Genomic DNA, 13,687 nt, shown 5'->3' on the forward strand with positions numbered 1-13,687 from the left:
GATATCTCCAAAGTTAAGTTATTTTTCTGTGAAAAATTTGCTGATCAGGAAACATGCGTCCGCCATTCAACGAGCTGCTCCGCAATGAAAACAAGCTTAAGCAATGGCGTCGTCGAACGGTGCACACTCGGTAAGTAATCCTATAATTTTTTGTTTATAGCATAATTTATATGGATTATTTCCAAAAAATTATACATGATTTGGAAATTGAGTCAAATTAGTCTAGAATTGATTAATTTTATGGAAGAAAATCTTTCAAACAGCCGTAGCCCCTAAACTGCACACGTGCCGGGCTGTGATTGGCTCATGTATTTAAGTGACTCGTACAACACGGATTGATATAACACGGAACATATATACCATGTTATAGGGGGGGTCTACTATACAGCATACAGTATTATCAATTTGGATATCTATTTTTTGTATTTTTTTCAAGTATTTATTTTATATTTGTATTTTTTTTTTTTTTTAAACTATCTGACGTTCCATGATCTTGAATGTTCGTTTTATTGTAAATGTTTTAATTTTAAAGTATAAAATTAAAACTGGAAGAGATAACTTGTAATAAAAATGAAAACCATACACTCTTTTCCACAAAAAGGATTTACAGAACAAACATTTTCAGTTGATTTTATAAATTTCCTTGGGTTTCAATTTGGAATTGGAGAATTTTGTAGTTTGAAACCTGAAGCAGATTTCAACTACATAAATCCTTTATGTTGGAAAAGTGTGTATGGATTTCATTTTATTACATGCTTTATTTTTTGCATTATTCCATTATTGCAACTTATCTGAAGATGGTCTTTAAAAAAGGCTGAAAACATTAGTAATGAAATTAGTTTTGCTGCTTTTCAGGTGTCTTAAGTGTCTGATTTTGATATTATTCATAGATCTAATAATAAGCAATAAATCTTTATATCCTAATTAATTATTGTTAAATTTTAGAAATGTTATAGATTATACAAGGTGTCCCATTTTAATTAGTCATCTAATAATATCTTGAAAAATATACATCCTATGAAAAAAATGTTTTTCTTCAAGAGGAACACAAGATGGCACTATTGGTTTCCTCACAAGTGGTATTACTATTGCTGAAATGAACATCAACTTTGTATTTTCAAATGGAAACCCCCATTTATTATTTCATATTTAAATTCTATAGAATAATAAGAGTTTTATTTGGAACAATTTAATTGAATGATGCAACTAGCAGAAGTTAAGATGCATTGGTATTTTTTTAGTTCAAAAATGATATGCTCACACACATCTGAAAGACTGTGGCTACCTCTGAATCTGTATATTAATATTAATAATAATAATAGCAATAGTAATATTTTTATTGAATGAAAAAAAATTAATAAAATTTTATTTACAACAGCAAGTCAGTGAATTTGAAAATTAATACAAAAAACAAGATTGTTGTTTTTTTGATAACTAATTAAAATAGAACATCGTGTACAAGCAGTGGCGTAGCGTAGTGGGGGCGGCAGGGGCAGCCCGCCCCGGGCGGCACTTTTAGGGGGCGGCAAAATTTCACAATAAATAATAATATCATGCAAAAATAACTAAATAAGGAGGCGGCGAAATTTTCCTCCGTCCCGGGCGGCTGACACCCACGCTACGCCACTGTGTACAAGGAAACGATCTTCTGACATTAAATATTTTAACTGAAATAATAAAATATAAAAACAGATAACTGGATGACTGAGGCAATTAAGGTGTTAGCCACTTGGGATTGAATCTGGGCAAGCAACACCCCAGGAATTTTTTACAGACTGTATGTTTTAGATACATCAGGCCTTATCCCTTACAATCCAGTTGCCCCCATTATGGGTTCAGCCATATTCGTAATGGGCATGGAAAAAAGAGGCCATCTTAATGCCTGCAAGGTGGAGAGAAATGGAAACAAACAAATTACAAAACCACAATTTTTTGAATTAACAAAAATGTTATTCTATTTGAATTTTGTTTGACATTGATAATGTTAAGTTGTCAAAATGCTTATATAGTTTGCAGTTTTGGTTTTTGTATTTTATCACTTCAGTTGAAATATTTAATGTCAAAAGACAGTGTTTCTCTTTTATTTTATAAGTTACATTGACATTAAATGCCTTTTTTATGTTTTTATATCTACTGTATCTACTGTAGACCATAAAGGCATGATCCAGTCTAAAAATTCAAATATATTTTAATCGATCTCTCTGCTATACAAATAAAAATTAAAACTTATTTATGAACTAAAAATTTGAAAATTGGAAATTTTCACTGTACAAACAAAATTTGTTGTTTTTAAATTTATATGATTTAAGCAATTTGTTTTTAAATAGAAATAATTATAATGTTAAAAAATAATGTATATTGTTAATTTTATAGAAGAAGATTATCATAAACTTGAAAAAAATACAAGACCCGAAATTCAACGTACAAGTTTGACATCAATTCTTCTTCAATTAAAAGCTTTGGGCATTGATAACATTTTAAGATTCAATTTTCCTGCTGTAAGTATACTAAACTAGAAAAAGATTTTAAAGAGACATTACATAGTTTTAATAAAATTTATTCTAATAAATAATTTAGCCACCAGCATCTAAAAATGTAATAAATGCATTAGAATTGTTATATGCACTTGGAGGTAAGAAATTTTTATTTAAAAGTAATGAGTATTGTGTTGTATTATTTATTTAATGTGATTTATGACAACTTATGTTGTTAATAATTTAAATAACAGAATTAGAAGAATATTGTCTGAGTTAACTAAAACTGTTCATGAGAGCAAATAACAAAAAATTCGCATTAAAAAATATACAACATTAAAATTAAATATTTTTGTTTTAAAACTTATTTCATACTTAAATAAATATTTAGCTCTAGACGATGATGGGAAGTTAACAAATCCTTTAGGTGTGAGAATGGCAGAATTTCCATTACATCCAATGTTTGCCAAAATGCTTTTAGTATCAGGTATAAACGATAAATTTTATCTGCATAGAAAATATTCTTTCATAATTCAAAATATCAATATATTACTTAATATAAAACCTCATTATTTAACTTTATTAATTATATTTTAAGATAGCAATATTATTATTGCTATTATTACAAAAAAACATATAATTATAGGAAAAGTTTACTTATCATTTTATCAAAACACCCGTTTTTTGAAGAAGTCAGAAAAATGAAAAAGTTAAGATTTTCAGAATATTCATCATTCCGTCTTCAGATTATTGTTATTTTTAATGAGTATTCAAATTTCAGCACTTTTTGGATGTTTGTTCTATACAAGCATATAAAACTCATATACAACAAAGAAGTTTGAATTTCATTTCATTCATTAAATCATATTTGGCTTTCAAATGGATCATAAGAGCAAGCACAAGGACCAAAAATACTAATAGTAACAATAATAATATAAAATAATTAAGGTAGTCATAAAATGAATGTTTTGATAAAGTGGTTAGTAAGAACATATGTTCACATTCCTAGAATAGAAAAGATTAATATCTTGCTTTAAATGTTATTTACAGCTGAATTTGGTTGCTCTGAAGAAGCAGCTACCATAGTAGCTTTGTTACAAGTACAAAATATATTTCTTTCACCTCCTAGACAGACAATGCAAGCTGTTAGTACTTTATTCAAAAATTTGTTATATATATATAATTTTTTTAGTATATTTTTTATAATTAAATTATACTTTTTTTATAGAAAAAAATGAAATATAAATTTTCTGTAACAGAAGGTGATCATATCACACTGTTAAATGTTTATAATGCTTTCATTAAGGTATGTTAAAATTCTATTTTGTAAATGAATTTTATTACAAAATTAATAATAATATAATATTTGTTATAAAGAAATTTTATTTAAAAAAGAAGAAAGAATTATTCAAATAGTAAATGATTTAAATCTGAGTTTTTAAATCTCTAGATACTGATTTTTTTCTGAACAATTTTTACGTAAACATTACTAAAATATTAACTTTCATAAATGTATATACATACATTCATATTTATGTAGTGCTGTTTTTTGGTGAGAATGTACCAGTATGTGTACCATTACACTTTTCACGAACTTTGAGAAGAAACTTTGAATCATTTGAAAGTAGCACTAAATAAATTTATGCTTTGTAACATTGTTAGATAATTTGAATTTATATCATGTTGTATGTTGGCAATGCTATTACAACATAATATTCGTTGGCTGGATAGCCAAGGCAAGTAAAAGTATATGGAGGATCCTGATTGAATCTGTGTAAGGAACTCTAGAAACTTTTTACAGATAAATATTGGGCACAGTCTCCATTGTAAGTCTGGCTAGATCCAAGAGAGTTAACCAATTACCATTTACTCTACTTTTACTATGTGAATATGTATTAGCTAACTTTTAATTCTAACTCTTGATTCTTGGTCATGAATTTGGTTGTTAGTACTCATAAGATGGAAAGAGTTTTAAAAAACATAAATTGTGATAAAATAGAGTACTTGTACAGTAACAAATAAATCACCACAGACTGCTTGAGAATGACATTATAGTTAGAAATCTAATGGAATCAATAAACCAGACAATGTCAAATGAATATAAAAGCAAACTTAGAAGTATGTTTTGAGTAAAAAAATTTCTATATGTTATATATTTTTATATATTAAACATTTTTATATACATAAAAATAATTATATATATATTATTTTTATTATGAATAATTAAAATTAAAGTACTGTTAATAAATTTCTTTTTAATTTCTTTATAGCAAGAGACAAATAAAAAGAAATGGTGTGAATCAAATTTTTTACACTACAAAGGATTGCAGAGAGTCACAGAAATTAGAAATCAAATTATTAAATTATTACAAAAATTCAAGATTAAATTAATATCATCTGAAGGTTAGTTAAAATATTTAATTAGTTATAAAATATTATTCATATATTTTATAAAATTTAACTTTTATTTAAGTAAAAATTTCTTAATTTAAAAAAAAAAAAATGTTTAAAAGTTTAGATAGTAAAATGTTAGACAAATTAAATGACTAATATTTAATTCAATTTTTAAAATAAAAAAATTTGCACAGATTACAATTATTGTTGCAGCTTCCTTAATATCTAAATTATGAATAAATGTTTAGAAAGTCAGTCATTAGAAGTTAGTTTATATTAGACTTTTAATAATTGAATAGAATCCACTAGGTGGAAGCTTTCTTAAATACAGAAACATTTGAATATTTTATTGATAATTCATAAATATCATTACATTATTAATGTATTAGTTCTGTTTCTTTTTTAAGTCCTAATCTTTCTTTGCATGAGTTATTGCTCACTGTCCAAAATGGTTAGATATCAGTGGCGTGCCGTCATTGGAAGCGATGGAAGCGTCGCTTCCACCTTCCAATAACCTTCCCTTGTATTTTCTAAAATATAAATTTTCACGTACTTTTAATAAATTAAAATTAATATTTTATTATATCCGCATTATGTATCTTATTACAAATTTCTATACTACATGTGAAAAGAAACGATAAGATTGCTATTGTATATTCGAATAATCAGTGGCGGAATGGAAGCGCTTACGAGACAGCTTTCACGGCGAGAATAACTGAATGGTGTAAAGCAGCCAAGGGCATTGGCGCATGCGCTTTACAGAGCACCAACCTCAGCCGGTTTAGCCGGTGGATGCTACACACCATAACGCTTTCAACGATTCTATCCCTTAGCCACTGGTAGGGAGCTATCTGACTAAGTGAATTGTTTAAGATTTAAAAAGTGAAGAGTATTCAATGTTATTTTTATGTACGTTTCTTCGCAAAGTTATACTTAATTATAATTTTCTTTTAATTATACTGTAATTATATTGTCAGAAAATTTTTAGAATTTTTATCACTTTTAAATGTTAATAATTTTAATATGAAAAACAATTTTTCCAAGCGTGTTTTAATTCTTTAAATTAAGTAAATTTTATGGGAAATTTTTTGATTTATCTAAATTACGTAGCGAATCGCAATATTTATATTCGTGTCCGGACTATATTGACAAATAACTCTTAGACATAAAAAGTATTATAATTAATGTCGATCCGAACAAAGACGTACTAAAAGAATTATATGATTTAATATCGTTAATTTTTACGAAACCATCTACCAGTGGGTCTGCTGAGCGCAGTTTTTCGACCACGAAGCAAATTCATACATTGGCCAGGAACACTCAGTCGGAGGAAGATTGTCGTCGCTAGCGTTCCTTTCGATAGAAAAAGTGCTTTTAAATACGTCGATGGAGTCGACGACCAGCGACTTTTATGATAAAGTAATTAACAACTTTGCCGAAAAAATCGCCGAATAGAGTTAGTTTATAAAAAAAGTAACAAGTTTTTCTATTATTGTTTGTATCATGTCAATTTGCATTATGTATGTATTATTTGTATTTTAGAACTAAAATACGTAAATTGTTTATTTTTGTCATTTCCAGTATTTGTTTAAAACTTTTATGGAAATGTCATGTACCGGACAGGTCTGACCCGTCACAAAAGACGCGAAAAACGGTTAATTTAGAGAAAAATTGATTAGTTTAAAAAAACATAAGTAAAAGTCATTTGTAGTCGGACACTCATTGTTTATATCAAACTGCCAGGCAGAAACCATAAATCGCGGACGGAAGTCGTTCTGTCATCGGTGGAAGATCGAATTCATCTTCGATTTTGACTTTTCTCACGCTCCAGGTAAGAGTCTCGTTACGTTTAGTAACCAGGGACCAACCACTCGGGAAACGTGATTGAGGGAGAACGACTAATCAAATGGATGAAAGAAAGAACTGAGATCGATATAATCCCTGACAATCGAGGACACCTGGCACTCGGTTAACGTTCCGAATAACCAAAACGCCATGTGTCAACACGCGCAAAAAAAAAAAAAAAAAAAAATTTCTCGTCTATAGTGCCAACCGTAACCCATGCCACTTCGGACTTAGACCGTGTCCCCGACGCCAACAGAGGAAGTCTCCCCGTGCCCTACAGATTTGTCAACGCCACTGTCCCGGGGCCACCTTCGATCGACCATCGAAGAACCACATTGACGCCCGGGATGTCCGAACGGCTGATTGTTTTAAAGCAAACGATCTTGTACATAATATATGTTTATTTTATGTTTCTTCTTTGTCGGTTTTTGTCAGATACGTCTCTTTCGCCACCACGCACGTACGAATGGACCCTAGGCCATCACTGACGCGCAATTAACTGATTGCCCCTGGAAGCTCGGCTTCTTACAGAAACACAACTTCCCTATCATCAAATGTCACGGCACGCCACTGTTAGATATAATTGAAAGGTTATAAATATTGTTTTATGCTTTCTCCTGTTAGTTGAAAATTGTAGTTGTGGTTCTTTTTGTATAAATAATTTTGTTATTATTTGTTCAGGACAAGGTGTTTTTACCCTTTGTATGAGGGAAAAAGTAAACAAAATTACAAAGAAATGTATGATCAAATAAAAAACAAATAATGTTATAGTAAGACTTTGTTTAGCACTCGGGATGTGTTCCCAGAGGACAAAGTGCTAATTGAAACAGCATTAAACGAGATCATTTTAACATATAGTAAATAGGAAAAGGGGGACCAGGCATCCAAAAATACACAGATTTTATTTAATTTTAAGTTATTTTTATATTAATTTGTGTAATAATATATGTTAAATACATAAACATGCATACAGAAATGTAAAGTTCATTTTTTGTGAAGGTCCTGGCTCTTGATTTTTTTGCCATGAAGTCATATAGTGTCTGTGAGAGTCGAACTGGACGAAATTTCGAAAGAAAATTCATTTTCGTCTTTGAAATTACATTTATTTAAATCTCAGAAAAAACCCCATTTTTCCATTTTATTACCGGAAGATGATTGCATCTCTCCCCTGGAGTTGTTTCCTTTCCCAGGGAAGTCATTGAATGTGTCATGAGGAACTAATAACAAAAATTACTATTGGTGAAAAAGAGTAATGTGGCTTGGGGATATAAAACAGGAAAAAGTCAAGGATAATGTCGTCGTTGAGAGTTCGAGGGTACAGAAACTGAGTGCTGACCCAGAATAGGATCATCGAATATCAAACTATCCTCCGACACGGATTATTGGTCAACCCTCTGATACAGATTATTATTCGTCCTCCAAATAAAAGGACATCCAACCCAGAAGAGTCAACAGAAGAGTCTCCCCCACTCAGGATCGCCACTCCATCTGAATAACCACCCGAGCATCAATCCAGAAGGACGCCCACTTGCAATCAAGGTATCTATATCATCACACAATTAATTGTAAACTCTTTCTCTCTCTCTCTCTCTCTCTCTCTCTCTCTCAATCATCCATTTCTGTATTCCATTTATGTTAATTAAACTGGTTATTTAGTTGTTAACTTTGTATCCGAGTCGATCACTTTCGTCTTGCCATCTCTCACACCTCTCCTCCTGAATCCGATTGCCCACACACATGACCGCTTGCACGAAGTTGGGGTTTCTGCATCTGTCCAAAAAGACACAGTGGTGTCATCCTGACAAAGTATCAATGAGGTACCGACCCTCTGGTCACATGTCATTTGTCGCTTTATTTATTTTTTTTTCTTTAAGCAAATGTCAGTAGCAAGAGATCTTTTACTAAGGAAATCTGTAGAGAAATTCTTTGGGTTCTTTGTTTTCAGAATCACTATTTTCCAGTTCTACATGAATTTCTTGTTCTGCCAGTTCCTGAAGGTCGTCATTGGTAAAGTTCTCACTTTTCAATATCCTGTTTGTTTACATCTCCTAGTCCTGCTGTATTGATTAGGTTGACAATTTGATCAACAATAAGACTCTTCTCATTGAGAATTCTTGGATACCTCCAGCCATACCTTCTTCCACACTCTGTTCATGCATTTATCAGCAAATTCTTGCTAAGTGAAGTCAATATTGCTTATGGCATCCATGATGTTATATTTTTTCCAAAATTGCACAAAACAAACATAGATTTAAGGGAAATAAAGCACTATGACAAATTGCAAATTTTTGCTGATTGGTTCATGTTTGAGAATAATCGTATTATATACGAATCAATGAAATGCCATGATAACTTGAATCAGCGTAAATTTTGAGCTTTTTTTAAGGCTTCAAGCAGACTGCGTTATATCAAAACAGCCTAATCGAGAAAGTGCTAAACAAGGTCTTACTGTACTTTTAAAAAATATAAAAGTCAAAGTACAAAACCATTCGTAAATATTGTAAATACAATAACCATTACATAAAATACAATATCCATTGCATAAATACTATAGCCAATACATTAATAAACAACCTGTACATCATGTATTGGGTTTTTCAGAAAGTAATTTCATTTTTTTATTACTAGAGGAATTAGATGTATTTTTATCAGCCAATTTTATTTTAAACCACATTTTCATTATATACTTCGACAGCTGACATTTTAAGGCTTATTTGTAAAAAATTTTATTTGATTCTGTACAATTGTTTTTTTTTTTTTTTCGGTGACCCATCAAATATGGAAAATCGAAAGCACCATTTTCGGCATATTTTGCTTTTTTATAACTAAAAAATCAAAATGCTGTTCAAACAAGAAAAAATTGTGCTACATGTTTGGAGAAGATGTGTTGAGAGAAAGACAGTGCCAAAACTGGTTTACAAAATTGCGTTCTGGCAATTTTAATATCGAAGATACACCACATTCTGGATGGCCATTTGAAGCCAATGGCCAATGAAAACAAAATATAGGTACTGATTGAAGCAATCTGCCGTATAACAACACGTGAAATCACTAAGAGATTAAATCTGTTAAATTGAATCGTTTATTATTACTTAAAACGAATTGGTTTTGTTTCAAAGCTCGATATATGGGTTCCTCATGTTATTAACGAGAGATGCTCTCTATGGTGGGATTTTAAAGAAATTTTTTTTTTGAGCTTTTACCAGACAATTTAACAATTGATTTGAAAGTGTACTGCCATCAAGTAAACAAATTGAGTAATATCATCAAACAGAAAAGGCCAGAATTGATCAACAAACAAAGTGTAGTGTTTTACCATGATAATGCCAAATTTCACACAAGTTTGGTAACTCGTCAGAAACTGTTATAGCTTAGATGGGATGTGTTATCACACCAACCATATTTGCCAGATTGGGCACACTCAGATTATTACTTGTTCCGGTCTAAACAAATTTTTTTTAACTGTAAGACATTTACTTGAAATGACAATGTCAAAAATCACTTGGATCAGTTTTTTGTAAACAACGATCAAAACTTTTATGAATGTGAAATCATGCTACTACCAGAAACAATGACAACAGGTATTTGACCAAAATGGTCAATATATAATTCAATAAAATATTTATTTATTATAAGAATATTGCATTTATTTTTCTATGAAAAAAACAAAATTACTTTCTGAACAACCCAATATTAATTATTATTTTTTTTAAATTTCATGTAATAACTTCATTGAAAAAGATTACATGTTATACTAATACACATTGAGATATATGACTGTTTTGAATTCATGTATTTATGAAAAATCACAAAAGTTTAGATTGAATTCAAATCCTGATCCTTATAGTGGTATGAAAATTTTATATCATATAGCATGTTTCTGGATGATCTTATAATAAATAAATTATTTATTTTGTCAAATAAATCTCAGTCATTCTATGAACATTAATTATTTTCAGGATAAAATTTTAAATGTTTACAGATTAATGTATAAAAAGTATGTTTTAATGTGATAATTAGTTTCATAATGACAAAAGCATACAAACTCAAGTTAGATCTTAACTTACAATCACAGAAACCAGAGCTTTTTATCCTCCTTGAAATTGCCATTACCACATTCACATTTCAGTAAAATACAAATTAGCATATGAATATTATAATTAAGAATGTTTGAAAAAATAGTACTTAAAAACATGTTTAAAGATAATTAGTTTTATAAAAGTAAAAATCTAATTGAAAGAGTATTAAGAATGGTTCACTACTTCTGATGACTATGGTATTCAGCATGTTAAAATCTACCAGATATGAAGATAATTTATCTTATTTTGGTTTTGATTTCCCTCTCTGATTTTTGGTGGAACGTTAGTTAACAATCATGTAAATCTACTAGTACTGCATAATACTTTTGTTAAAAAAAACTTTGATTGTGATCTATCAGTTTGATATGTAGTAACGATTATTGTAGGTGATGTTGATACTATCTGCCGTTGCATCGTTGCTGGCTTTTTTGCTAATGCAGCTTATTTGCATCATTCTGGTGAATATAAAACAATCAGGGGAGAACATACCCTTCACATTCATCCATCTTCAGTGGTGTATAGCCAAAAACAACCACAATGGTAAGTAATCAGTAGCAAATTATAAAAATATGAAATTCTATTTATTAATTAAACTTAATTTTTTTAGGGTGGTATTTAATGAAGTTCTTCACACAACTAAGGAATACATGCGTGATATTACAGTTGTAGAAGCTTCTTGGTTATATGAATTAGCTCCACACTATTATGAATTTGGCACTGTACGTGGTATAATGATTATCGAATATAAATGTTTGATGAACTATTATTAAATACTTATATTAACATAATAAAAATGATATACAATAATTAAAATATTTACTATTTTTTTTTTAATTTCAGGATAGGGAAATTGCAGAAAATAGGCAAAAATCATAATAAAAACATCAAGATGAGATGTGTTTATACTTCATTTAATATGTAATTTTCATGATTTAAAATATTTTTGTAAAATATATCATGTTTCAGTTTTTTACTTGCATAACCCAATGCTTCATTATTTAAGCAGGTCGTTTTAATGTGAAACAGCCTGTACTTGTTTTAATTGTATATAGCCATTTGTATAAAATCATACACTTTTATTCACAGAAATAAATTCAAATTTATTATTAGAAAAAATTAAATTAATTTTCCATTTTTTATTCTCTTATTCATGTATTTGTTGAAACTGAATGTCTCATCTACAAAACTTTTATAATACAGTTGGTAAATAATTATTTTAATAACTATTTAAAGATTTATAAAGAAATGGGAATTTTTAAGATCATATCCTAAACATGTTAAAAATTTTATATTGATTTCTTGAGCACTGTTGGTGTAGTATAATGAAATTTAAAAAGATTTCATTAAGTAAAATGGTAATGCTAATAATCGAGGTTCTGAAGCTTTGATACTTCAATTTGAAATTTATTATTATTTTAATTTTTTAAGGTTTACAAACATTTCTCTTATATTTTTAATATAAATTATAATAAAATATAGATTTAGTGTCATGATTATCCTCTCCTAATCTTTATTGTCCATAGATCTTGTTTTGACAATCATGGTTTTATCAAAACACTATATTTCTGGGATAGAACCTTAAGCTTGCTACACACAGAATTGATTCCAGAAGTAAAAAATTCTGGGAGTTTCTTAAGTTTTTACCTTCAACAGTATAAAAGTGCTGCCATAAATTCTTTAATCTGTTTTAATATATACCCCATACAACAGCGGTTCCCAACCTTTTTTTGACCAGGGACCACTTTGATTTCATTGTTGTTAGCAGGGACCGCAAGGTTTAAGAAAAATAAACTTTAATCAAAACTTATAACATAAGTAATTGTTAAACTCAAGTATCATGGTTTAACAGTACTATTATAATAGAAAACATAACATTTTTAGTAAAAATTAAATTCAGTTTGTATCAATGTGGGAATAACAATTTAAAATCAATAAAAGTTTTAAATCTTTCGCGGACCATATTTTAGCTCTTGAGGACCACTGGTTGGGAACCACTGCCATACAATGATCGTATTGTTGAGTAAACACGAGAGGAATAGGCCTTAATTTGGAAGTTGAAGAATTTAAAAATTTTTGCCAATTCCAGGAGTTTCCTGGTGAATTCAGGAAAGTTAGCAACTCTCTTGGTAGACAAGAAATGCTTGTACAGGTATACCTCGAGTTACGTCGTTCTCAATTGTACATTGTTTGTCAAAAAAGTATATGGAAAAATAAAAATCAAGTTTAAGTCATTTTATTCGACTGCATCCGTCCACCACAAATATTGAAGTCGTAATATCACTAGAAAAGTGTTAAAAGCACATAAAATCATATTAAAATATGTACAATTACAGTAAATGTTAATATAATCATCATAAATCCTAGAGAACGAAACATGAAAACATCTGTGTTTCTGTGTTGTTGTCTTATTTAGCAGTCTTTAAGTGCTCATTACTGGCGTTTTCCACGGTAGTTCCAATATCTACCATTTGGCATTGTTGTTGGCGCCACTCGATATTGGTAAATTTAACATAAATTAGTTTATTTTCTACTATCGCATAAATAATTTTAATAATTGTATTTGTTATTTAACCTTAAAAAGTTATCTTATTTTATAATGTCTTAGAAAAACCACATTCACAAATAAAGAGTGTGCAATGTACTGTAATCACCAAATTGTAAACATGTACAGTATATTTACAAGTATGTACTGTACATACATATATTCGTAAATTTAGATTACTTTTTTCTGTACTATATTAAAAACTATTTGTTTTTCTTTGTAAGCTTAAAATAGATTCTTATTAACCATATATTATTAAAAATGCATTTATAAATAAAATACAGAACTGGGAATGGTAATTTGTGATTTAGCCTAGTGACAAGTAAATTCGACTTACGTCACCTCTCCTGGAA

The 13,687-nt window shown here is 29.4% G+C and overlaps 1 protein-coding gene across 1 annotated transcript in view; it reads left to right on the plus strand.

Annotated features, from left to right (window-relative positions):
- The window catches only part of LOC136977056 (probable ATP-dependent RNA helicase DHX35), a 39,969-nt gene extending 28,052 nt beyond the window's left edge, over positions 1–11,917 (plus strand). Inside the window, exons 11-19 of the mRNA XM_067272492.1 lie at positions 2,374–2,498; positions 2,578–2,632; positions 2,866–2,961; positions 3,525–3,619; positions 3,703–3,780; positions 4,745–4,877; positions 11,179–11,332; positions 11,400–11,511; positions 11,633–11,917. Coding sequence (XP_067128593.1) covers positions 2,374–2,498; positions 2,578–2,632; positions 2,866–2,961; positions 3,525–3,619; positions 3,703–3,780; positions 4,745–4,877; positions 11,179–11,332; positions 11,400–11,511; positions 11,633–11,668 — 884 coding nt within the window. The 3' untranslated portion in view covers positions 11,669–11,917. The remainder of the gene's footprint in view (positions 1–2,373; positions 2,499–2,577; positions 2,633–2,865; positions 2,962–3,524; positions 3,620–3,702; positions 3,781–4,744; positions 4,878–11,178; positions 11,333–11,399; positions 11,512–11,632) is intronic.
- The last annotated feature ends 1,770 nt before the right edge of the window (positions 11,918–13,687 follow it).

Source organism: Centruroides vittatus, unplaced genomic scaffold (assembly GCF_030686945.1).
Source record: "Centruroides vittatus isolate TY-2023 unplaced genomic scaffold, ASM3068694v2 contig_439, whole genome shotgun sequence".
Classification (NCBI taxonomy): domain Eukaryota; kingdom Metazoa; phylum Arthropoda; class Arachnida; order Scorpiones; family Buthidae; genus Centruroides; species Centruroides vittatus.